The 20,785-nt window shown below is 39.8% G+C and overlaps 1 protein-coding gene across 2 annotated transcripts in view; it reads left to right on the top strand.

The window, feature by feature from the left end:
• LOC123260421 (glutamate receptor-interacting protein 2) overlaps positions 1 to 20,785 on the top strand; it is a 106,070-nt gene that overhangs the window by 28,416 nt on the left and 56,869 nt on the right. For both annotated transcript variants that reach the window (XM_044721514.1, XM_044721512.1), the window contains exon 3: positions 6,473 to 6,792. In XM_044721514.1, coding sequence (XP_044577449.1) covers positions 6,473 to 6,792 — 320 coding nt within the window. The remainder of the gene's footprint in view (positions 1 to 6,472; positions 6,793 to 20,785) is intronic.

Below are 20,785 nucleotides of genomic sequence, written 5' to 3'. Positions count from 1 at the left end.
CACTCATGCCTGTTCATATCTGATCAGATCTGATCATTTTTTCCCGGGTAGTCATAATTTTTATTTCAACTCTACACTTAAAAAATTTTTTGCAACGATAAAAGTTAAAAATTTTCTAAGTCCAGTTTTTTAATTATAAAATTTTTGCTATCATAAAAATATTATATGTTCTAAAAAATAAAAAGATGGAAACAACCTACAGACCCTCGAGGTAGGCTCTTTAGGCTCAAAATACAGTTTTAAACTGTGATTTCGACCTTAACAGCCTATTTTTAGGCCGATGAGGGTGAAAATACAGTTTTAAATTTCCATGCAAACCCAACAACAAAAGAAAGGAGGCTCAATAGGCTCAAATCATTTTTTTAATTTTGATTCGGGCAATGAATATTAGCTAGAATAATCACAGGGATAAAAAATACAGGCCAATCCGATGGAATTTAGAATCTGTGCAAGTCAAAACAATACTCTAATTTAATTTCAAGTCTAGATCTAAAAATACAATTTTATAAAGTGCCCAGCGGAGCGGGCGGGTAACAGCTATTAAAATAGTAAAATTCTACGAAACGGTTAAATTATTTTGAATAAAATGAGCAGTTTTTAGTTGAAATGATAAAAAAGAAAATTTTTAATTGTCATTGATTTATTTCAATTTTGATGTAGAGCTAACGCAAGTTTCGACGACTCAACTCTTAATTTAGACCTAACGTTCGCTAATTATAGAAATAAAGTGGAATTTGCATTTGCCCTAACCGAGATTCGAACCCGAGCCGCGCGCTTGCCTGACCGATAACTAACCCTTACGCCGTACGACCGATAAGTTGATACACATCTCATATAAACTACCCATTAGGGTGTCCGTTATTTCCCAAGTTGATTTTTTTTTCGCGATCACCCCCTTGATTTTTAGTTCTTGGCCTAAAAAAAAATATCTTACACAAATAAGCTCTTAATTACCAAATTGAACCGTGCCGAAGTCGAGTTACATTTCCCATTTAAATAACATGGGAATTTGGAACTTTTTGCAATTATTTTTTTTTCTTCAAAAAAAATGTCACCACGATTATGATCGGTGCATATTCTGATGAGAAATTGAATGCTCTACAAAAAAGTTCTCTTATAATTTTTCGATAAAATCATTCCTTTAGAAGTTATTTGTGGTTAAAGTTGTGTTTATAGTTATTATCATAGTTTTGCAGTCTTGCTATAAAGTTTTTTGTCTTATAATCATTTATTTTATTTATAAATATTCCAAAAATTTTATCAAAATGATTAATAGTTATAGTTACGTTAACAATACGATGTATTGAATACATTTTTAATAATATTGCCGCTTATTTGTATTTTTTCTGTCTCTATTCACATTTATTTGTTAAGAAATTTTTAGTTGCATTATTAGAGTGCCAATGAAATCAAATTTTATAAACCAGTTGAATTTCACCATGCACGCTAGATGTCAAAAACGATTTATTCACTGAAAATATATATTTTTCGGGACATTTTCGAGTTAGATCTTGAAACGCAACAAAATCTTTTGGATATTTCTTCATTCATAGTATTTATTTATGTATCATTTTGGTTTTTGGCACCTCTTGCAGCATCAGCTCTATACCAAGATATAAATTATATAAAGACTGTATCATTACAGGACGACCGTTAAGAAAATTTCTGAGGCAGTATTGCACAAATTCAAAAACCATCTGTGGTGTTTAACTGGTGAAAAAGCTGATTTGACTTTTTTCGATTCAAATACATAACTTCACGTAAAACGAAAAATGATTAAGACAGTTGGGTTCTGCAAGGCATATTCCAAGAAAATTATGAAATTTTTTTTTATCGAAAGATAAATATATTAACAATTCACTACCAAAATTTCAGATCGATTCACCACACCGTTTTTGAGAAATTAATTTTCGAAATTGCATCATTTATACGCAGAGGTATAGAGAGATGGTAAAGTTAGTATGAAATCTTCATACCACTCGAGTGATGCAAATAATTTCATACTATAGTATATAACTTCATACTATAGTATATAACTTCACCATCTTTCTATACTTTTGCGTGTAAATGTTGCAATTTCGAAAATTCATTGCTTAAAAACAATGTGGTGAATTGATCTGAAATTTTGGTGGTGAATCATTAATATAATTATCTTTCAATAAAAAAAATTTCATAATTTTCTTGAAATATGTCTTGCAGGATCCAACTACGTTAAATTATTAAAATGTGATGAAAATTTTGATTTTGATTCCCCCTGAACGCTATATAGTTAATGCAGATAATGAAATTGTCAATTCAAAAAAAAAGATATTGATTTCTTTTTTAAATAAATTAATTTTTATTAATTCAAATTCGATGAAAATTTTTTTTTTGATTCAACATAAATAAAAAATTGCTAGAGATTAACTTTGAGACATGAGCCACCAATAATGATTGTTTGGAAGGATTAGACATTGTTAATAATCTACAATTGTTAACGATGTAGCCGAAAGAGCGCTTCGATGAACTCAAAAATACATCAACAATTTAACGCATAAAAAAGAACAAAAACAATATTTAGTGCAAATTATTCATGAAAACAAAAACAAACAAATTCATGAATACTTATCATAATGCGACTAAAAATTGCTTAACAAATAAATGTGAATAGAGACAGAAAAAATACAAATAAGCGGCAATATTATTAAAAATGTATTCAATACGTCGTATTGTTAACGTTACTGTAACTATTAATCATTTTGATAAAATTTTTGGAACATTTATAGATAAAATAAATGATTATAACACAAAAAACTTTACAGCAAGACTGCAAAACTATGATAATAACTATAAACACAACTTTAACCACAAATAACTTCTAAAGGAATGATTTTATCGAAAAATTATAAGAGAACTTTTTTGTAGAGCATTCAATTTTTCATCAGAATATGCACTGATCATAATCGTGGTGACATTTTTTTTGAAGAAAAAAAATAATTGCAAAAAGTTCCAAATTCCCATGTTATTTAAATGGGAAATGTAACTCGACTTCGGCACGGTTCAATTTGGTAATTAAGAGCTTATTTGTGTAAGATATTTTTTTTTAGGTCAAGAACTAAAAATCCAGGGGGCGATCGCGAAAAAAAAGTCAACTTGGGAAATAACGGACACCCTACTACCCATGGAGGAAAGTACCACGGAGCCTAGCTTGGCCCAGGTCTCCTGGTTATCAGGACTGAGCCATAGTTAATTTTCAAGTCTGGCCTATGCCACTTGATAAAAAATGATAAAAAAAGAATTATTGGGGTGATATTTTTTTATTTTATTTTGTAAGTAAAGTAAATTTAAACCTAACTGTTGCTAATTATAAAAATAAAGTGAAAATCGTATCCGTTCTAACCGAGATTTGAACCCGAGCCGCGCGCTTGCCAGACCGATAACTAACCCCTACACCGTACGACCGATAAGTTGATGCACATCTCATTATTCTGATAAGCTAAATCTATATGGTGACGAAGTGTGACGGTTTATTATTTATATAATTTATGTTATTTAATATTGTGTTTCGATAAAAATTAACTATTTTTTACAAATGTTTATTAGTTAAAAAAATGCAGGAGTCAAGTTTTTATATTACTTTAAACTTTGTCCATCGTTCTGTATATTTTTAATAACTTATGATAAATTTTCATGTTTAAAATTATCAATATCAAAAATTCAACTGTATATTATGATATTTTAATTTTTTTAAGACTATATCAATTTTGACGATATGCAATTGTCTTGGTTAAATAATAAATTTTAAATTTTAGAATTTGTTAGCAAATATTCGTTAAACAATAAATATTTACTGTTTAAAATTCTATTACTTAATGATTTATTAAGTTTGAATTTCCCATTGAATGGCTAAGGCTAGGTTACCCAATTTTGGCTCAAGTCTGAGTTGCCATTCAACGGCCATGGCTACAAAGAAAAAAAAATTTACTTAAATCAAGTAAATAATTTTTAAGAATTTCATCTTCTTGATTTGAGTAGAAAAATTCTTAAACTAAGAAATTTTTCTTTGTTTAAGTAAATTTTATTTAATTAAAGAAATTTTCGTTTTGATTAAAGACAATTAAACTCTTCAAAGTTATTTTCTTGGTTCAAGAATTTTTCTCGAATCAAGTTTATTTTTTTTTCAGTGTAGGTTTCCCAATCTTGGCTAACCCTTGAATAATCATTGTAGCCGTGACTGGGAGACCCAGTTCTGGCCCAGGCTCGGGTAATAATTGGGCCGACCAAGGCTTGGTTGCCCAGTCTTGGCCCAAGCTTGGGTCGCCAATGAATCGCCAAGGCTAGGTTAGCCAGTCTTAGCCCACGCTTGGGTCGTCAATGAATGGCCAAGGCTAGGTTAGCCAGTCTTGGCCCAAGGTTGGGTAATCATTGGCATGGCCGAGGCTGGGTTAAAAAGCCTGGCCCACGAATGGGCCAATGCAGCTACGCTGAAGCTAGGTTTCCCAGTACTGGCCCAAGCCGTACCCCTTTGTCAACTCTGGGGGTTTTCTGCATGGGTAAATCTATATGGTGACGAAGTGTGATGGTTTATTATTTATATAATTTATGTTATTTAATATTTTGTTTTGATGAAAATGAACTATTTTTTACAAATGTTTATTAATTAAAAAAAATGCAAAAGTCAAGTTCTCATATTACTTTGTACGTCGTTCTGTATATTTTTAATATGTTATTGTGAATTTTAATGTTTAAAATTATCAATATTAAAAATTCAACTGTTAATTATTATATTTTAATTTTTTTCACGACTATCAATCAATCTTGACGATATGTCATTGTTTTTGTTAAATGATAAATTTTCAATTTTAGCATTTACTAACAAATATTCGTCAAACAATAAATATATTTACGGTTCAAAATTCTATTACTTAATGATTAATTAAGTTTGGACTTCCTAATGAATGGCCAAGATTAGGTTGCCCAATTCTGGCTCAAGTCTGGGTTGCCATTCAACGGCCAAGACTAGGCTTCCCAGTCTTGGCTAACGCTCGGGTAATCATTGAGACGGCCGAAGCTAGGTTGTTCAGTCCTGGCCCAAGTCTGGGTCGCTATTGAATGGACATGGCTAAGGGACCCAGTTCTAGTCCAAGCTCGGGTAATCATTGGGTTGGCCAAGACTAGATTGCCCAGTCCTGGCCAATCTAGGTTGCCATGTCACGATGTCACGTGAATATAGAGACTTCAAAACCCAAGCTAAGGTGACTCTAGGTTTGGCCAAAACTGGGTTATTCAGTCTAGGCCCATGTTAGGGTTACCATTCAACGGCCAAGGCTAGGTCATTCAGTCTTGGCCCATGTTAGGGTTCCCATTCAACGGCCAAGGCTAGGTCATTAAGTATTGGCCCATGTTAGGGTTACCATCCAACGGCTGAGGTTAGGTCACACAAACTTGGCCCAAGTTAGGGTGACTCTAGGCTTAGCCAAGGCTAGGTTATTCAGTCTTGGCCTAAGCCTGGGTAATCATTGGAATGGCCAAGGCTGATTGCCCAGTCATGGCCCGGGCATGGGGCAATACAGATTTACCAAGATGGGCTTCCCAATAATTTCCCAGGCATAGCCCCGTCGTTCAACTCTGGGGCTTCCTGTATGGGTTCATAAGCATCAATCCTTCAATCTAAATATACGAAACAGTGCTTCTAAGCATCACTGCGGGAATAGTCAGGAAAGCTTTCTAGGGCCTCAAAACGTCGAAATCTGATGAAAACTCGATTTTCGAAAAACAGGGTGAAACCAATAACTTCCCTATTTTTGAAAATTTTCAATTTTCTTAGCGGGAAGTTAAAAAAGAAATCACGGAATACTAAGTGAGAACATTGGCAATATTCCACGGATATCCTGATAATACACTGACAGAATCTTGTGTCGCACTGCACACAATATAATTCGCATTTTCTCCACTAAAACACCGCCTAATCTCCGTCGGTATCCTGAGTAAGCTCTATGAAGGAATATACTCCGCAGACACGGAGTATATTCCTTCATCGAAATTTTTACCAGGTCGTCAAAACCGCTACAGCAGTTTAAATATTTTAATAAAAGTGTTTGACTAAATACAAATTTCGCTTTTGAGCCCTTAGAGCTCAAAAGCTATAATATTTTTGTCTTAGAACTTGGAGAGCTCAAAAATAGCTGTATAGCCATGTTTTTTGAGCTCAAAGAGCAAAGTAATACACAGTTATGTAAATTATCACATAATCTTTTTCTCATCATCATACACGGTCATGCATGATTGAATGTAACTTTGCATCAATCTTTTCTAAATTACGCTTGGTTAGGGTTAAAGTTAAAATACAATTATAAGATTGCACACAATAATTTTGTTTCTCATTCTGACATGACAATTTTAAAGACGTTGCCATTTTTAATACCACTCATTCTCGTCAAGAGAATTAAAAAAAAATAATAATCTTGATCCTTAATTTAATTTTGAATATTAGGTGGAACTTGTGATCGAATATAAAGTTGGTGGTCCAGCTGTTATGAGGTCTGGTATTTTTACAGTCCGACTAATTCGGCCTGTAGGTGGTCAATTGGAATTAGGAATCATAATAAACGAAGATTTAATTATTTCTGAAGTTAAACGTGCATCTTTGGCGTACAGAACTAGAAGCCTAATACCTGGAGATCAACTTTTAGCAATCAATGGTCAAATATTGTGTTTGTCTGATTACCGAAGAATTACTCACATAATCAAACACCTAAAAAATTCAACAGTGGCTCTAACAGTAAAAAGGCCAACAATAGAAACAACTACACGGTACTGAAATATTTAAATAGAAAAATATTATTAGTTAGATGAATGTTTATTAACTTCTTATTGGTTTTGATCAGTTTAAATAAGGAAGAAATTATTCACCGTGTAATATTCAACAATTAATTAAAATGCATACGAAATTTTTTGTTTTATTCCTCGGTAGCAGAAAATACATAGTAAAACTTATAGCGCATTTCTGGCCAAATCGACCACTTTTGAAGACGATCCTTTTTGAATTTCAGTCTCTTTTGGAAGACGCTTAGAAAGGCACGCACGCGAGTATGTATGTGTGTCTGTGAGTAGATGTATGTATGTAAATAAATAAATAAAATTCTGTCGTACGATTTCTTGAGAACGAATCGACCGATTGTGATGAGCGATATGACATTTGAAAGGGTTAATTGAGACTTCAATCTGATTAGATTTTGAAAGAAATTGATCGAGCCATTCCTAAGATATTCAAAAATAAAAAATAAAAACCTAACTCTTTTTCAGTTTTTTCAGATATCTTATAAATTTTTCTACCAATCGACTCAAGACCTTATAGACAACTATTGTACTTAAAAAACCGCATTTCATGCCGTCACCGGGGTCGAAAAAAAATTTTTAATTTTGACTTAATTTTCTTGAAGTTGTCAAAACCTCAGATCTTGACTTTTATTGATTTTTTTTGCCTTAAACTTGACTTTTTTTGACTTAAACAAACAACTCGCTACTGAATCGAGAAATCTAATCGTCTGCTTGACTTATTTTTGCCTTTTCTTGACTTAAATATAACGGCAGACTAATAGGGACCGTGCGGAAAATATAGAAGCAACACTTTTGCCGAAACTGGCGCGCCCTGTTCTTGGATTTATGAATAAAATAGGCAAAAATATCAAACCAAGCAATGGAATAATTCAAAAAATATTAAAAAATTTGCTTTTTGATCAGTAGTAATCGGTCATATTTAAAGCAAGAACAATTCAGAAGGGTAAAAAAAAATTTAAGGCCGTGTATGTTAAGTATAATGGAAGAAATTCAGCATTATTAAGTCAAATAGTACCACTGGTACTGAGCAAAAAATAACAAAATTTCACAAGTTGGTCAATTCGACATTTTCGACTTGATGTATTTATATATGGTGGGATATAACATGACTGAGTAGTTGAAAAAATTTTGAAAAATTTATAAAATTATTTAAATAAAAATAAATCAACATTAAATCACATGTTGAGGTTTAAAGGTTTAAAATTTTTGCCCGAATTTTGTACATTTTTATCACCAGTAAGCGTGACAGTCTAGATGCACGGTTCCTATAACGAAAATAACGAAATGTTAATAAGATAGAAAGAGTAAAGTTTTCTCAATCTTTTCGATTGTAGAGCGGATGCCTTCAATACTGACATTTAAGAGGTCTAATAATCGAGTCCAATAGAAACTAGGAATTTTATACTCATAATTTGTGATACTAGAAATTTGAATAGCGTGCTACGCGAGCGCCTTAATTTCGACCAATAAGAAATCATGTACCATTTTTTGCGAATTTCGACTATTGACTAACTTCCCACTCTCATGTATTTTTAGCTTCCCGCTAAGAAAATCAATGATTTTTTAAAAATCGGGAAGTTATTGGTTTTACCCCGTTTTGCAAAAATCGAGGTTTCAACAGATCTCGACGTTTTGAAGCCTTAAGAGGCTTTCCGGACTATTTTTACGATGATGTCCGTACGTCTGTATGTCCGTTCGTCTGTATGTCCGTACATCTGTATGTCCGTACGTCTGTACGTCTGTGGGTGTGGGTATGTGTGTGGGTGTGGGTGTGTGTGTGTGAGTGTGTGTGTGAGTAAGTATGTGACTCGCTTATAACTTTTGAACGACTAAACCGATCGGAACCTACCAAACGGCGTTCTAAAGGGTTCCCTCAAACTTAAATTTCCTAGGAATTTGAACCAATTTGGACCGATAGATTTTGAGAAATTTTGAAAAATCTCAAAAAAACTAAGAAAAAAATTTTTTTTGAAAGTGGTTATTTTGGAATAACTTTTAAACGGCTTCATCGATCAACTCCAAAAACTAATCCGCCCGTAACCTTAAAAAACCACGTCGATCGCTGCCAAGAACGTAGAAATCGATTGATTGGTTCGAGAGATATCCTCGACGAAATATTTGGAAACTGATGAATTTTAACATAACTACGACATTTTTTGGAATAACTTTTAAACGGCTTTACTGATCAATTTCAAAAATTAATCGGCTATTAACATAAAAAAATTATGTCGATCGCCCTCAAGCCGGTCAAAATCGGTCAATTCGTTCAAGAGATATCGTTGTTGAAAGAGAACCGAATAAAGTGTTTTTTCAGAATTACTCCGAATTTCCTAGTTCTATCAATTTAAACTTGAGGCTGAAAAAACTGTGTCAAATGCCGTCAACCGCGTGAAAATCGGTTAATTCGTTCAAAAGTTATTGCGGTTTTAAAATTCAAAAAACATTGTTCTATGAAACTTCTATCAGACTTTTGAGCTCTAAGAGCTCAAAACCATAGAAAAGCTATCTCTTTAAGTACGGAGAGCCCAAAATAACACATAAATTGTATTTTTGAGCTCGGAGAGCTCAAAAACATCATTGGTGCAATTTAAAGAACCTAAGTATGAAATTAGCGGGAAGTTGCAGGGATGGCCTTCAGGGTCTACCGTTTTTCTAATTTTTAACTTCCCGCTAAGAAAATCGAAGATTTTCAAAAATCGGGAAGTTATTGTTTTCACCCCGTTTTGCAAAAATCGAGTTTTCATCAGATATCGACGTTTAGAGGTCACAGGAAGATTCCCTGACTATCCCCGCGAGGTTGTCACTATGTCTGTATGTCTGTATGTATGTGTGTATGTGTGTGTGTGTGTGTGTGTGTGTGTGTGTTTTTATATAATACCGACTAAACATCCTCCTCTCTCTTTCCTCATAGATGTTACGGGGAAGACTAGATCGGTACCGCGTCAGCATTACTTCAATCCAGTCCGTGTTGCGTCTCACGACGGTTGCTCCTAGTTACTAGCCTCTTTCTGCGATATTTTCCTTTAAAAGACCCTGCGCATAGGCTGCGACTGCTGACCAGTTATCTTCTTTTTTGATCATGCAGGTTACTAAGCTCTCAGAGGAGAGCGTGGTGCCAATAGTTTAATCAGTACTGCTTTTGTAGTCCTTCCACCGATCACACTCAAAGAACGTGTGCTCGACGTTGTCAATTTTTTCTGAACAGTATTTGCACGTTGGTGTGCTGTGCAGTCCCATCTTAAAAAGATAGGCATTGAACTGCCCATGTCCCGTCAATAGCTGGGTCAAGAAAAAGTCGGTTTCTTCGTATTCCCGAGAAAGCCAGACGTTGATGTTTGGGATTAGGCGTGCCGTCCATCTGCCCGTCCCTCCCGATGTCCATCGGTTCTGCCACTTTTGTTGCGTTTCCGCCTTTATCCTCGTTCTTGTGTCCTTCTTGTTTTCGTCACTGTTTTTAGCGTCATAGAGTTTCGCTTTCTCAAACGCGAGTAGGTCGATGGGTGCGGCTCTCGCAATGACCAATATAGCCGCCTCGGAAACCGTTCGATAGGCACAGGCGACCCTGAGAGCGCCTCGCCGCTGCACTGCCGCTATTTTTCGTCGGTAGGTCTTCTGTTTCAATATGCCTGCCCATATTTCTGCTCCATAAAGCAGTACCAAGTGGACTACTTCTAGAAGAACTCTTCTCTTTTTGGTTCTTGATCCCATAGTGTTGGTCATGATTCTTGCCTTCAGGCTAGACACCGTCTTGTTGGCTTTCTTGCATGCACTGTCAAGGTGTTCGCGGAAAGATAGTTTCTCGTCTATCATTACCCCTAGATAGCACAGGGCCCTTGTTGACGTCAGTGTTGTTCCTTCCATGTCCACAGCGAATGGTTTTGGAAACCATTTTTGACGTGTCAGAACAACCATCTCGGTTTTATGCTTGGCAAGTTTCAAGTGGTGTTTATTAAACCAGGTCTCGACGGCGTCAATGGTTTCCCGGATCAGTAATTCGGCCTCTTCTACGCTGTCTACTAGTATCGAGGCCGCAACGTTGTCTGCAAAGCCCGTTAGCTCTACTTGCTTTGGTAACGAGATTTCAAGAAGCTCGTCGTAATCCGCATCCCATAGATCGGGCCCCATTATTGAGCCTTGCGGTACGCCAACCGTTATGGCGTATTCTTGTGGGCCTTGCGTAATTTCCGCTAGATTCTCTGGCTCCGCGTCAAACTTGTGCGACAGAGCATCTGAAATGTCTCTCCAATTTGCGCTGTTAAATGCGTTTTTGACATCTAGCGTGAGGAGGAGACATACGTTACCAGCTTTGAGGCTACCAGACCATGCTTGTGTTGCTGTCTTTATAACTTTCTCGATCACTCCGACTGTCGAACGACCTTTCCGGAAGCCATGCTGGTTGGTGGCGAAACCTCCAGCACGGTCGATGTCGTTACGAAGTCTCCTTTGTATGAGCTTCTTGAGCAGTGTTCCAGCAATGTCTAGCATACAGAGTGGTCTAAACGACGAAGGTGTTACGGGGGTTCCCTTTCCTTTGTCTAAGAGAACCAATCTCTGTTGCTTCCAGACCGCAGGGAACGTGCCAGTTGGCAAGCATGCGTTGTAGGTGTTCAGGAGTATGTCTGGGTGTTCCAGGGCTACAATCTTGATCACCGCTGCTGGGATGCCATCAGGTCCAGGTGCCTTTCCTGTTTTGAGTGACTTGGCCGCGTCTTGTAGTTCCTTAGTTGTGAAGGGTGTTCCTTCGCTGTTTTTAGCGTAGTGTTTCTTCTCCCGCGGCGGATATTTGGGGAAAAGCTCCGCTATAATGCTGTTCATTAAGGCAGGAGACTTCGGCGCTTCTGGTGAAGCCTTTCCAAGTCGTTTGGTGACAATTTGGTAGGCTTTTGCCCCAGATGTCCTTTTCGAGACCATTACAGATCTGTTTCCACAATATCCCTTTTCTTCGTTTAATGGCTCGGTTTAGCGTTTTTTTGGCCTGTTTGTACTCTTTTGAATACAAGTCCTTGCTTGGGGAGCGTTTCGCGGCTCTCGTTGCGCGGCGACGTAGCTTATGACATCTTTTGCGAAGTTTTGCTATGTCTGTTGACCACCACTACGCCGGCCTGTGGAAACTCCTATTTTTCAGCCGCGGCATAGAGGCGTCACATGCAGCAGCAATCTCCTTCATCATATTTAGCACTGCCTTTTCCGTCTCACTGCAGGTATCCGGAGTCGGGTTGTTCTGAAGGATAGACCAGCTTCGTGCAAGTGAAGCTCGCAATACCTCTGGACCAAGCCTTCTGGCATTCCACATCTTCTATATTTGCCAGTTTCTGTCGGAACACACTAATATCTTCGTTAGGTGAGAGATAGACGCTCATGAAGTAGGTTGTGGGGGTTTGAATCCAGACAAAACCTGCTCCACTTCCGCTGTTATTGACGGTAACGTTCTTTGTGTTCACAATCCAAATTGCTGCCGTGCCAGTTTCGTCTGCGAAACATGTTTTATCTTCGATGTTTAGATATTGTTAACACGCTGGCGCAGCAGGTTTTGCGCCAAGGCGCACCTATTTAGGTTGCGTTGTAGTATGCGTGTCATTTCTGCCCTCTCTTGGTTTCTGCAAGTGTTGCGCGGAATGCCCTGCAAGCTCCAGTGCCAGAAATATGGCATAGACCATCCTGAGCATCTTTGTCTGGAGCACAAAGGAAGCATTTTGGCTTTTCCGTGCAGTTTACGGCCTTGTGGTTCTCTCCGCCACATTTGTAGCAGCACCTGCTTCTGTTTGGTCCCGCACACTGGCGCGTTTGCCGTCCAAAACTAAGAAATTTAAAACAGCGGGTTACTTTTGCAACTGGGTGTATACGACAGTTCACCCAACCGATCATTATATGGGCCTTGTCAAGGGCCTTAATCGCAATGGCCACGTCTACTTCGCAGAAGGCTGCCCGATTTCCTCGTGATGTGGGTTTTGACAAATTTACCCGTTTGACCTCCAGGCTGTCAGTAAATTCACGTTTGAGTGCTTCACGGACTTCGTTCTCGGTAGAGATTTCGTCCAAGTCGAGGATCTCGATCGTTGTTGTTGGTGTTAGCATCTTGACCGTGCTGATGTTTGCAGTGGCTGACCTTACTGCATCGGTGAAAGCCTTGCTGTCTTCGGTCTTTCGAGCCATTTCAAGGAGAACGCCTCCGTGTTTCGTCTTTTTAATAGACTTTATGTCTACGCCCATCTCGACAGGGCTTACCTTGGCCTTGATTTCCTTTAGGATATCGGCATAAGTTTGGCCGTCTACTGGTTGGACAAGAACAGCCTTAGTTCTTGTCTTCTTTCTCCTCGGTTTTTTAGAGGCACCCTTACTTGGCTGGTTTTGAGCTTTATTAGGGGGAGCCGCTGTTTCATACTCTTTTTTCTTCTTCTCCCTATTTCGGTCCACTGTAGTCCAGACGTCCTCCCGGGCTGTCTTTTTCTGTAGTGGCTTCTCGATTATTGAAGGAGAGCTGGGCGTGGACAGCTGCCTTTTCTTGTTATTGTCCTTTCCTTGCTGTACAGAGTTAATTCTTCCTAGGGTAGGTTTGATTAGTGACAGGAACAAAAGGTCCACTTTTTGGAGGAATGTTGCTCAGCTGTCCGTTCTTTGCCATCTGGGCTGATTTCATACTCCCTGTAACCTTGCTAGCATTGCTAGACAGCAGAGCCATGGGGTCTACTCCGCTGTTCAAACGGTCGCTTGATAACGACGAGTTCAGACCCGTTTGCACGCCTTCCCTCGCCGGCACTAAGGTATGCCCCCTCTGCACCGTAGACGATGTTTGAAATTGATCTGGCATTTTCATATCATCTTTTGCTAGGTTTTGATCCACCCCGAGTATTCTATTTCCTCGGTACCTGACGCATCTGACGTGCAGATATGCCGGAAATTGCCCTATCCGCCACCTGGGGAGGCGCCCAGCATGCGGGACCCAGCTAGCCCGACACGAAGTGTGTGTGTGTTTTTTTTTTTTTTTTTTTTTTTTTTTTTATAGAGGAGGTAAAATACGTTTACGTATGCCAGGACTAGGTGTTGGTGCCTGGGTATGTCGGACTCAGAAGACAATATTATTTTGCAACAATACCGACTAAACATCCTCCTCTCTCGTTTCCCTATAGATGTTACAGGGAAGACTGGGTCAGGACCGCGTTAGCATTACTTCAATCCAGTCCATGTTGTGCCTCACGACACCTACTTCTTGTTATTACTGGTTTCTAATCCCTTTCTGCGATTTTTTCTTTCAAGAGACGCTGCGCGTAGGCTACTACAGCTGTCCAGTTTTCTTCTTTTTTGATCATGCAGGTTACCAAGCTCTCAGGGGAGAGCGCGGTGCCCATTGTTTCTTCGGTGCAGATTCTATCGTCCTTCCATCGATTACACTCGAAAAACGTGTGCTCGTGGTTGTCAATTTTGTCTGGACAGTATTTGCACGTTGGTGTGCTGTGCAAACCCATCTTGAATAGATAGGCATTGAACTGCCCATGTCCCGTCAGTAGCTGGGTCAGAAAGAAGTCCGTGTCCCCGTGCTTCCGAGAAAGCCAGACGTTGATGTTTGGGATCAGTCGCGCTGTCCATCTGCTTGTCTCTCCCGACGTCCATCGGTCCTGCCACTCTTGCTGCGTTTCCGTTTTTATCCTCGTTCTTGCCTCCTTCATGTTTTTGCCACCGATTTTAGCGTCGTAGAGTCTTGCTCTCTCGAACGCTAATAGGTCGATGGGCACAGCTCCCGCAATGACCAATACAGCCGCTTCGGAAACCGTGCGGTAGGCGCAGGCAACTCTGAGAGCGCCTCGCCGCTGCACTGCTGCCATTTTCCGCCGATAGGTTTTCTGCTTTAATATATCTGCCCATATTTCCGCTCCATAAAGCAGTACCGAATGGACTGCTTCCAGAAGGACTCTCCTCTTTTTGGTTCTTGGTCCCATAGTATTCGTCATAATTCTTGTTAGGCTCGACACCGTCTTGCTGGCTTTCTGGCATGCACTATCGAGGTGTTCACGGAAAGATAGTTTCTCGTCTATCATTACCCCCAGATAGCGCAGGGCCCTTGTTGACGTTAGCGTTATTCCTCCCATGTCCACAGCAAATGGTTTTGGGAACCATTTTTGGCGAGTCAGAACGACCATCTCGGTTTTGTGTTTTGCGAGTTTCAGGTGGTGTTTATCGAGCCAAGTCTCGACAGCATCAATGGTTTCCCGAACGAGTAGTTCGACCTCCTCTACGCTGTCTACTATTATCGTGGCCGCGACGTCGTCTGCAAAGCCCGTTAGCTCCACTTGCTTTGGCAACGGGATTTCCAGAAGCTTGTCGTAGTCCGCGTTCCATAGATCGGGCCCCATTATTGAGCCTTGCGGCACGCCAGCCGTTATGGCGTATTCTTGTGGACCTTCTGTGGTTTCTGCTATCAGCTTTCTCTCGTCAAGGTAGTTGTCGACTAGTGCCAGATTCTCCGGCTCCACGTCAAATCTGTGCTCCAGGGCGTCCAAAATATCTCTCCAATTTGCGCTGTTAAAGGCATTTCTAATGTCTAGCGTGAGGACAAGACACACCTTGCGGGCTTTGAGGCTACCAGTCCATGCTTCTCTCGCTGTCGCTACGACTTTCTGGATCGCGCCGACTGTTGAACGTCCTTTCCGGAAGCCGTGTTGGTTTGCGGCAAAACCTCCAGCACGGTCTATGTCGTTGCGAAGTCTCCCTTGTATAAGCTTTTCGAGCAGTTTTCCAGCAATGTCCAGCATACAGAGTGGTCTAACCGACGAAGGTGTTATGGGGGTTCCCTTACCTTTGTCTAAGAGAACCAATCTCTGCCGTTTCCAGACCACGGGAAACGTGCCAGTTGCCAAGCATGCGTTGTAGGTGTTCAGGAGTATGTCTGGGTATTCCAGGGCTACAGTTTTGATCACCGATGCCGGGATGCCATCAGGTCCAGGTGTCTTTCCTGTTTTGAGTGACTTGACCGCGTCTTGTAATTCCTTAGTTGTGAAGGGTGTTACTTCGCTGTTCTTAGTGTAGTGTTTCTTCTCCCGCGGTGGGTGTTTGGGGAAAAGCTCCGTTACAATGCTCTCCATCAAGGCAGGAGACTTCGGCGCCTCTGGTAAAGCCTTTCCAAGTCGTTTGGCGACAATTTGGTAGGCTTTACCCCAGAGGTCATTGTTGAGATCGTTGCAGATCTCTTTCCACAGTTTCGCTTTACTTGCTTTAATGGCTCGGTTTAGCGTCTTTTTGGCCTGCTTGTACTCTTTTGAATACAAGTCCTGGCTTGGGGAGCGTTTCGTAGCTCTCGTTGCTCGGCGACGTAGCTGATGGCATATTTTGCGAAGTTTTGCTATGTCTGCTGACCACCAGTATGCTGGCCTGTGGAAGCTCTGGTTTTTCAGCTGCGGCACAGAGGCGTCACATGCGGCAGTGATTTCCTTCATCGTGTTTAGCACTGCCTTTTCCGTCTCGCTGCAGGTATCCGGTGTCGGGTTGTTCTGGAGGATAGACCAGCTTCGTGCGAGTGAAGCTTACAATGCCTCTGGATCAAGCCTTTTGGCATTCCACTTCCGCTTAGAAACGTCGCGTTGTGAAACCGGAGCAAATGCCAATCCAACGCTGAATGTCACAAACTGATGATCACTGCCACTGTATTCTTTGGATACTGTCCAGTCTTCAATCATGTTGGCAGCCCTTAGAGTCGCCAATGAGATGTCGAGGATGGATTCTTGGTACCCTGGTCTTCTAAAGGTCGTGGTGCTCCCGGTGTTCAGCACTATGAGGTCGAGTCTAGCCACGACGTCAGCGACCTCGTTCCCTCTGGTGTCGGAGAAAGCAGCGCCCTACTCAGCCGATTGAGCGTTGAAGTCTCCGGCTACGATAACTTCGCCGTCGAACTTAGTGACCGCATCTTCTATATTTGCGAGTTTCTGTCGGAACACACTAATCCCTTCGTTAGGTGAGAGATAGATGCTCATGAAGTAGGTTGTGGGGGTTTGAATCCAGACAAAACCTGCTCCACCTCCGCTGTTGTTGACGGTAACGTTCTTTGTGTTCACAATCTAAATTGCTGCCGTGCCCGTTTCGTCTGCGAACCATGTTTTACCTTCGATGTTTAGATATTGTTCGCAGATAAAGCAGACGTCGATTTTATCTTCAAAGACACGCTGGCGCAGCAGGTTTTGCGCCAAGGCGCACCTATTTAGGTTGCCTTGTAGTATGCGTGGCTTCTGCAAGTGCTTTGCGGAATGCCTTACACGCTCCAGTACCAGAAATATGGCATAGACTATCCTGGGCATCTTTGTCCGAAGCACAAAGGAAGCATTTTAACTTTTCCGTGCAGTTTACGGCCTTGTGGTTCTCTCCGCCACATTTGTAGCAGCACCTGCTTCTGTCTGGTCCCGCACACTGACGTGTTTGGTGTCCATAACCAAGACATTTAAAACAACGTGTTACTTTTACTACTGGGCGTATACGACAGCACCAAACCGATCCGTATACGGGCCTTGTCAAGAGCCTTAATCGCACTGGGCTCGTCTAGTTCGCAGAAGGCTGCCCGATTACCTCGTGGTGTGGGTTTTGTCAAATTTACCCGTTTGACCTCCAGGTTGTCAGTGAATTCACGTTTGAGTGCTATACGGACTTCGCTCTCGGTGGAGATTTCATCTAAGTCAAGGATCTCGATCGTTGTTGTTGCTGTTAGCGTCTTGACTGTGCCGATGTTTGCAGTGGCTGCCCTTACTGCATCGGTGAATGCCTTGCTGTCTTCGGTCTTTTGAGCCATTTCAAGGAGAACGCCTCCGTGTTTTGTCTTTTTAATAGACCTTATGTCTACGCCCATCTCGACAGGGCTTACCTTTGCCTTGATTTCCTTCAGGAGATCGGCGTATGTTCGCCCTTCAGCTGGTTGGACTAGGACAGCTTTAGTTCTTGTCTTCTTCCTCCTTGGTTTCTTGGAGCCACCGCTGTTTGGCTGGTCTTGGGCTGTAGCAGCTTGAGTCACTGGCTCTTGTTCTTTCTTTTTCTTGTTTTGCCGAGTCACTTTGGTCCAGGTATCATCCCGGGCTGTCTTTTTCTGTGCTGGCTTGTGAATATCTGAGGAAGGGCTGGGCGTGGACAGCGGCCTCTTCTTGTTGCCATCTCCTTGCTGTGGTAATTTCTTAGGAGTGGTCAGAGGTGGCTGTGATTTTTTGTTCAGACTCGGAGATGTTTGAGTCGTTGACGCCGACTTCGTTGGTGATTTGTTGGCCAGCCTATATGCCGTACTAATAGACGAAACCAATTTTCTGATCTCATGGTGGAGATTCTTTTTGTCTTTTATGAAGTCGGCTAACTCATCAATCTTGTTGCCGAGCCTCTCCATTGGTGACTGTTGGCCGGTGACGGTCGGTAGAGAGTTCATTCTTCGTCGGTGGGTTTGATTAGTGGCAGGAGCAAAAGGTCCTCCACTTTTTGAAGGAATGTTGCTCAGCTGTCCGTTCTCTGCCATCTGGGCTGATTTCGTACTCCCTGTAACCTTGCTAGCATTGCTAGACAGCAGAGCCATGGGGTCTACTCCACTGTTTAAACGGTCGCTTGATAACGATGAGTTTAGGCCCGTTTGCACGCCTTCCCTCGCCAGCACTGAGGTATCCATCCTCTGTACTGTAAACGATGTTTGAAAATCTTCTGACCTTTCCATATCGTTGTTTGGTGTTGTTCATTTGGCACTACCCGGAGAGCACGTGTAGGGTGTAAAAGCAGAACCTACGGACGCGAACAACGCTACCCTCCGAGGTGTGTGTGTGTGTGTGTGACTATGTGTGACTATGTGACTCGGTTATAACTTTTGAACGACTGAACCGATCGGAACCAACCAAACGGCGTTCTAAAGAGTTCCCTCAAACTTAGATTTCCTGTGAATTTGAACCGATTCGGACCGATAAATTTTGAAAAATCTCGAAAAAAAAAAAAAAAAAAATAAGAAAAAATTTTTTTTAAAGTGGTTTTGGTTTTTTTGGAATAACTTTTAAACGGCTCTATCGATAAACTCCAAAAACTCATCCGCCCTTAAGCTTGAAAAACTACATCGATCGCCGCTAATTCGGTCAAAATCGTTTAATTCGTTCGAAAGATATCGTGAACGAAAGAAAACCGAAAAAAGTGTTTTTTTCACATATCTTCGACATTTCTTGGCGGATCTTTTTTGATCAAATAGAATAATTTTTAAAGCTCAAAACCGCGTCGATCGCCGCCAAGAACGTTGAAATCGGTTGATTTGTTCGAGAGATATCGTCGACGAAATATTTCGAAACAAGTAATTTTTTAACATAACTCCGATATTTTTTGGAATAACTATTAAATGGCTTTACCGATCAATTCCAAAAACCAATCAGCTCTTAACAAAAAAAAACCACGTCGATCGCCGCCAACCGCGTAAAAATCGGTTCATTCATTCAATAGTTATTGCGGTTTGAAAATTTGAAAAATTGTGTTTCATCAAACTTCTATCAGACTTTTGAGCTCGAAGAGCACAAAAGCATAAAAAAGTTATCTCTTTCAGCTCAGAGAGCTCAAAATAACACAGAAATGGTTTTTTTGAGCTCGGAGAGCTCAAAAACATCATTAGTGCAATTTTAAGCACCTAGGTATGAAATAAGCGGGAAGTTGCACGGATGGCCTTCAGGGTCTACCGTTTTTCTATTTTTTTGTTTTAATTTTCCCGCGAGTGGTATTATCTCCTTTGTAGGTCGAGCTAAAAAAAAATGTTAACAGATGATAAAACAGTTAGTAATTATACCATCATGTTTGCATAGTTTCTGCTTGTTAATAGCCTCTCCAAAAGACAATTCAAAAAAAAATTTTTAAGAGGTCACTCCAAATTTTTTAAAATTTCAAATATCGTTAAAAATCGAACTTTTTTTTTTTTTAATTTTTTTTCTCGTTATGGTATAATTTTATAAACTAAAAAAAAATAATTTTCTGAAAATTTCAGTTCAAACCTAAAATTATAAAAGGTTGCTCATAATTTTTTTCATTTTATTAGTGCATTAGTTTAGATTTTTTCGAGCGACCTTTTACTATTCAAATTAAAATTCCATGCATTTTTTTTTTTTTTATTTAGTACCATAATCGATAAAAATACATCATGAGATGAACTAAAAATCAAGCACAACATAGAAAATATAATTTTTTTTTAATTTAATAATTTTATTTAATCAACTGCCAGGCGTGGGTTCGAATCCCAAGCTGGTCTTAGAAACCAGCTTGGTTGAGATTTGTCCTTGCCGCGTAGGTTAAGATTTTTACAAACCAAAAAGACCCCAACGTACCACTTCCAACAGTTAAAGTCAACGATATGACTAATTAAAGAAAAAAAAAAAAATTATGAGCGACCTTTCAAAATTTAAATTTTGAACTGAAATTTTCAGAAACTTATTTTTTTTTTGGTCTATAAAATTATACCGTAACGAGAAAAAAACAATTAAAAAAAAAAAATTCGATTTTTGACGATTTTTGAAATTTTCAAAAATTTGGAGTGACTTCTTAAAAATTTTTTTTTAAGCTGTCCTTTGGTGAGGGCTCTTAAAACATCAAAAACTAACATTTTTTCACTTGAGACTAAGAAAAAAAAAATAGTCGGTTTTTTTGGGCCACCCTAATATATATATACTAGCCGTTACCCGCCCGCTTCGCGTGGCGTACAATATACGTGTATTTGTATATCTATTTTCACAAATATAGGTATACAAATACATAGAGTGATCATATAATGGTACATGATCATCTATTAGGGCTTTTACCTTATATAAAAATTTTTAATTTTTAACTTCCCGCTAAAAATCTCAGATTTTCAAAAATCGGTAAGTTATTGTTTTTACCCCGTTTGGCAAAAATCGAGTTTTCATCAGATCTCGACGTTTGAAGGTCACAGGAAGCTTCCCTGACTACCCCCGCGATGTTGTCACTATGTCTGTATGTATGTATGTGTGTGTGTGTGTGT

The sequence above is a fragment of the Cotesia glomerata genome, linkage group LG3, assembly GCF_020080835.1.
Source record: "Cotesia glomerata isolate CgM1 linkage group LG3, MPM_Cglom_v2.3, whole genome shotgun sequence".
NCBI classification, from domain to species: domain Eukaryota; kingdom Metazoa; phylum Arthropoda; class Insecta; order Hymenoptera; family Braconidae; genus Cotesia; species Cotesia glomerata.
This window is presented reverse-complemented; position numbering and strand designations above follow the sequence as displayed.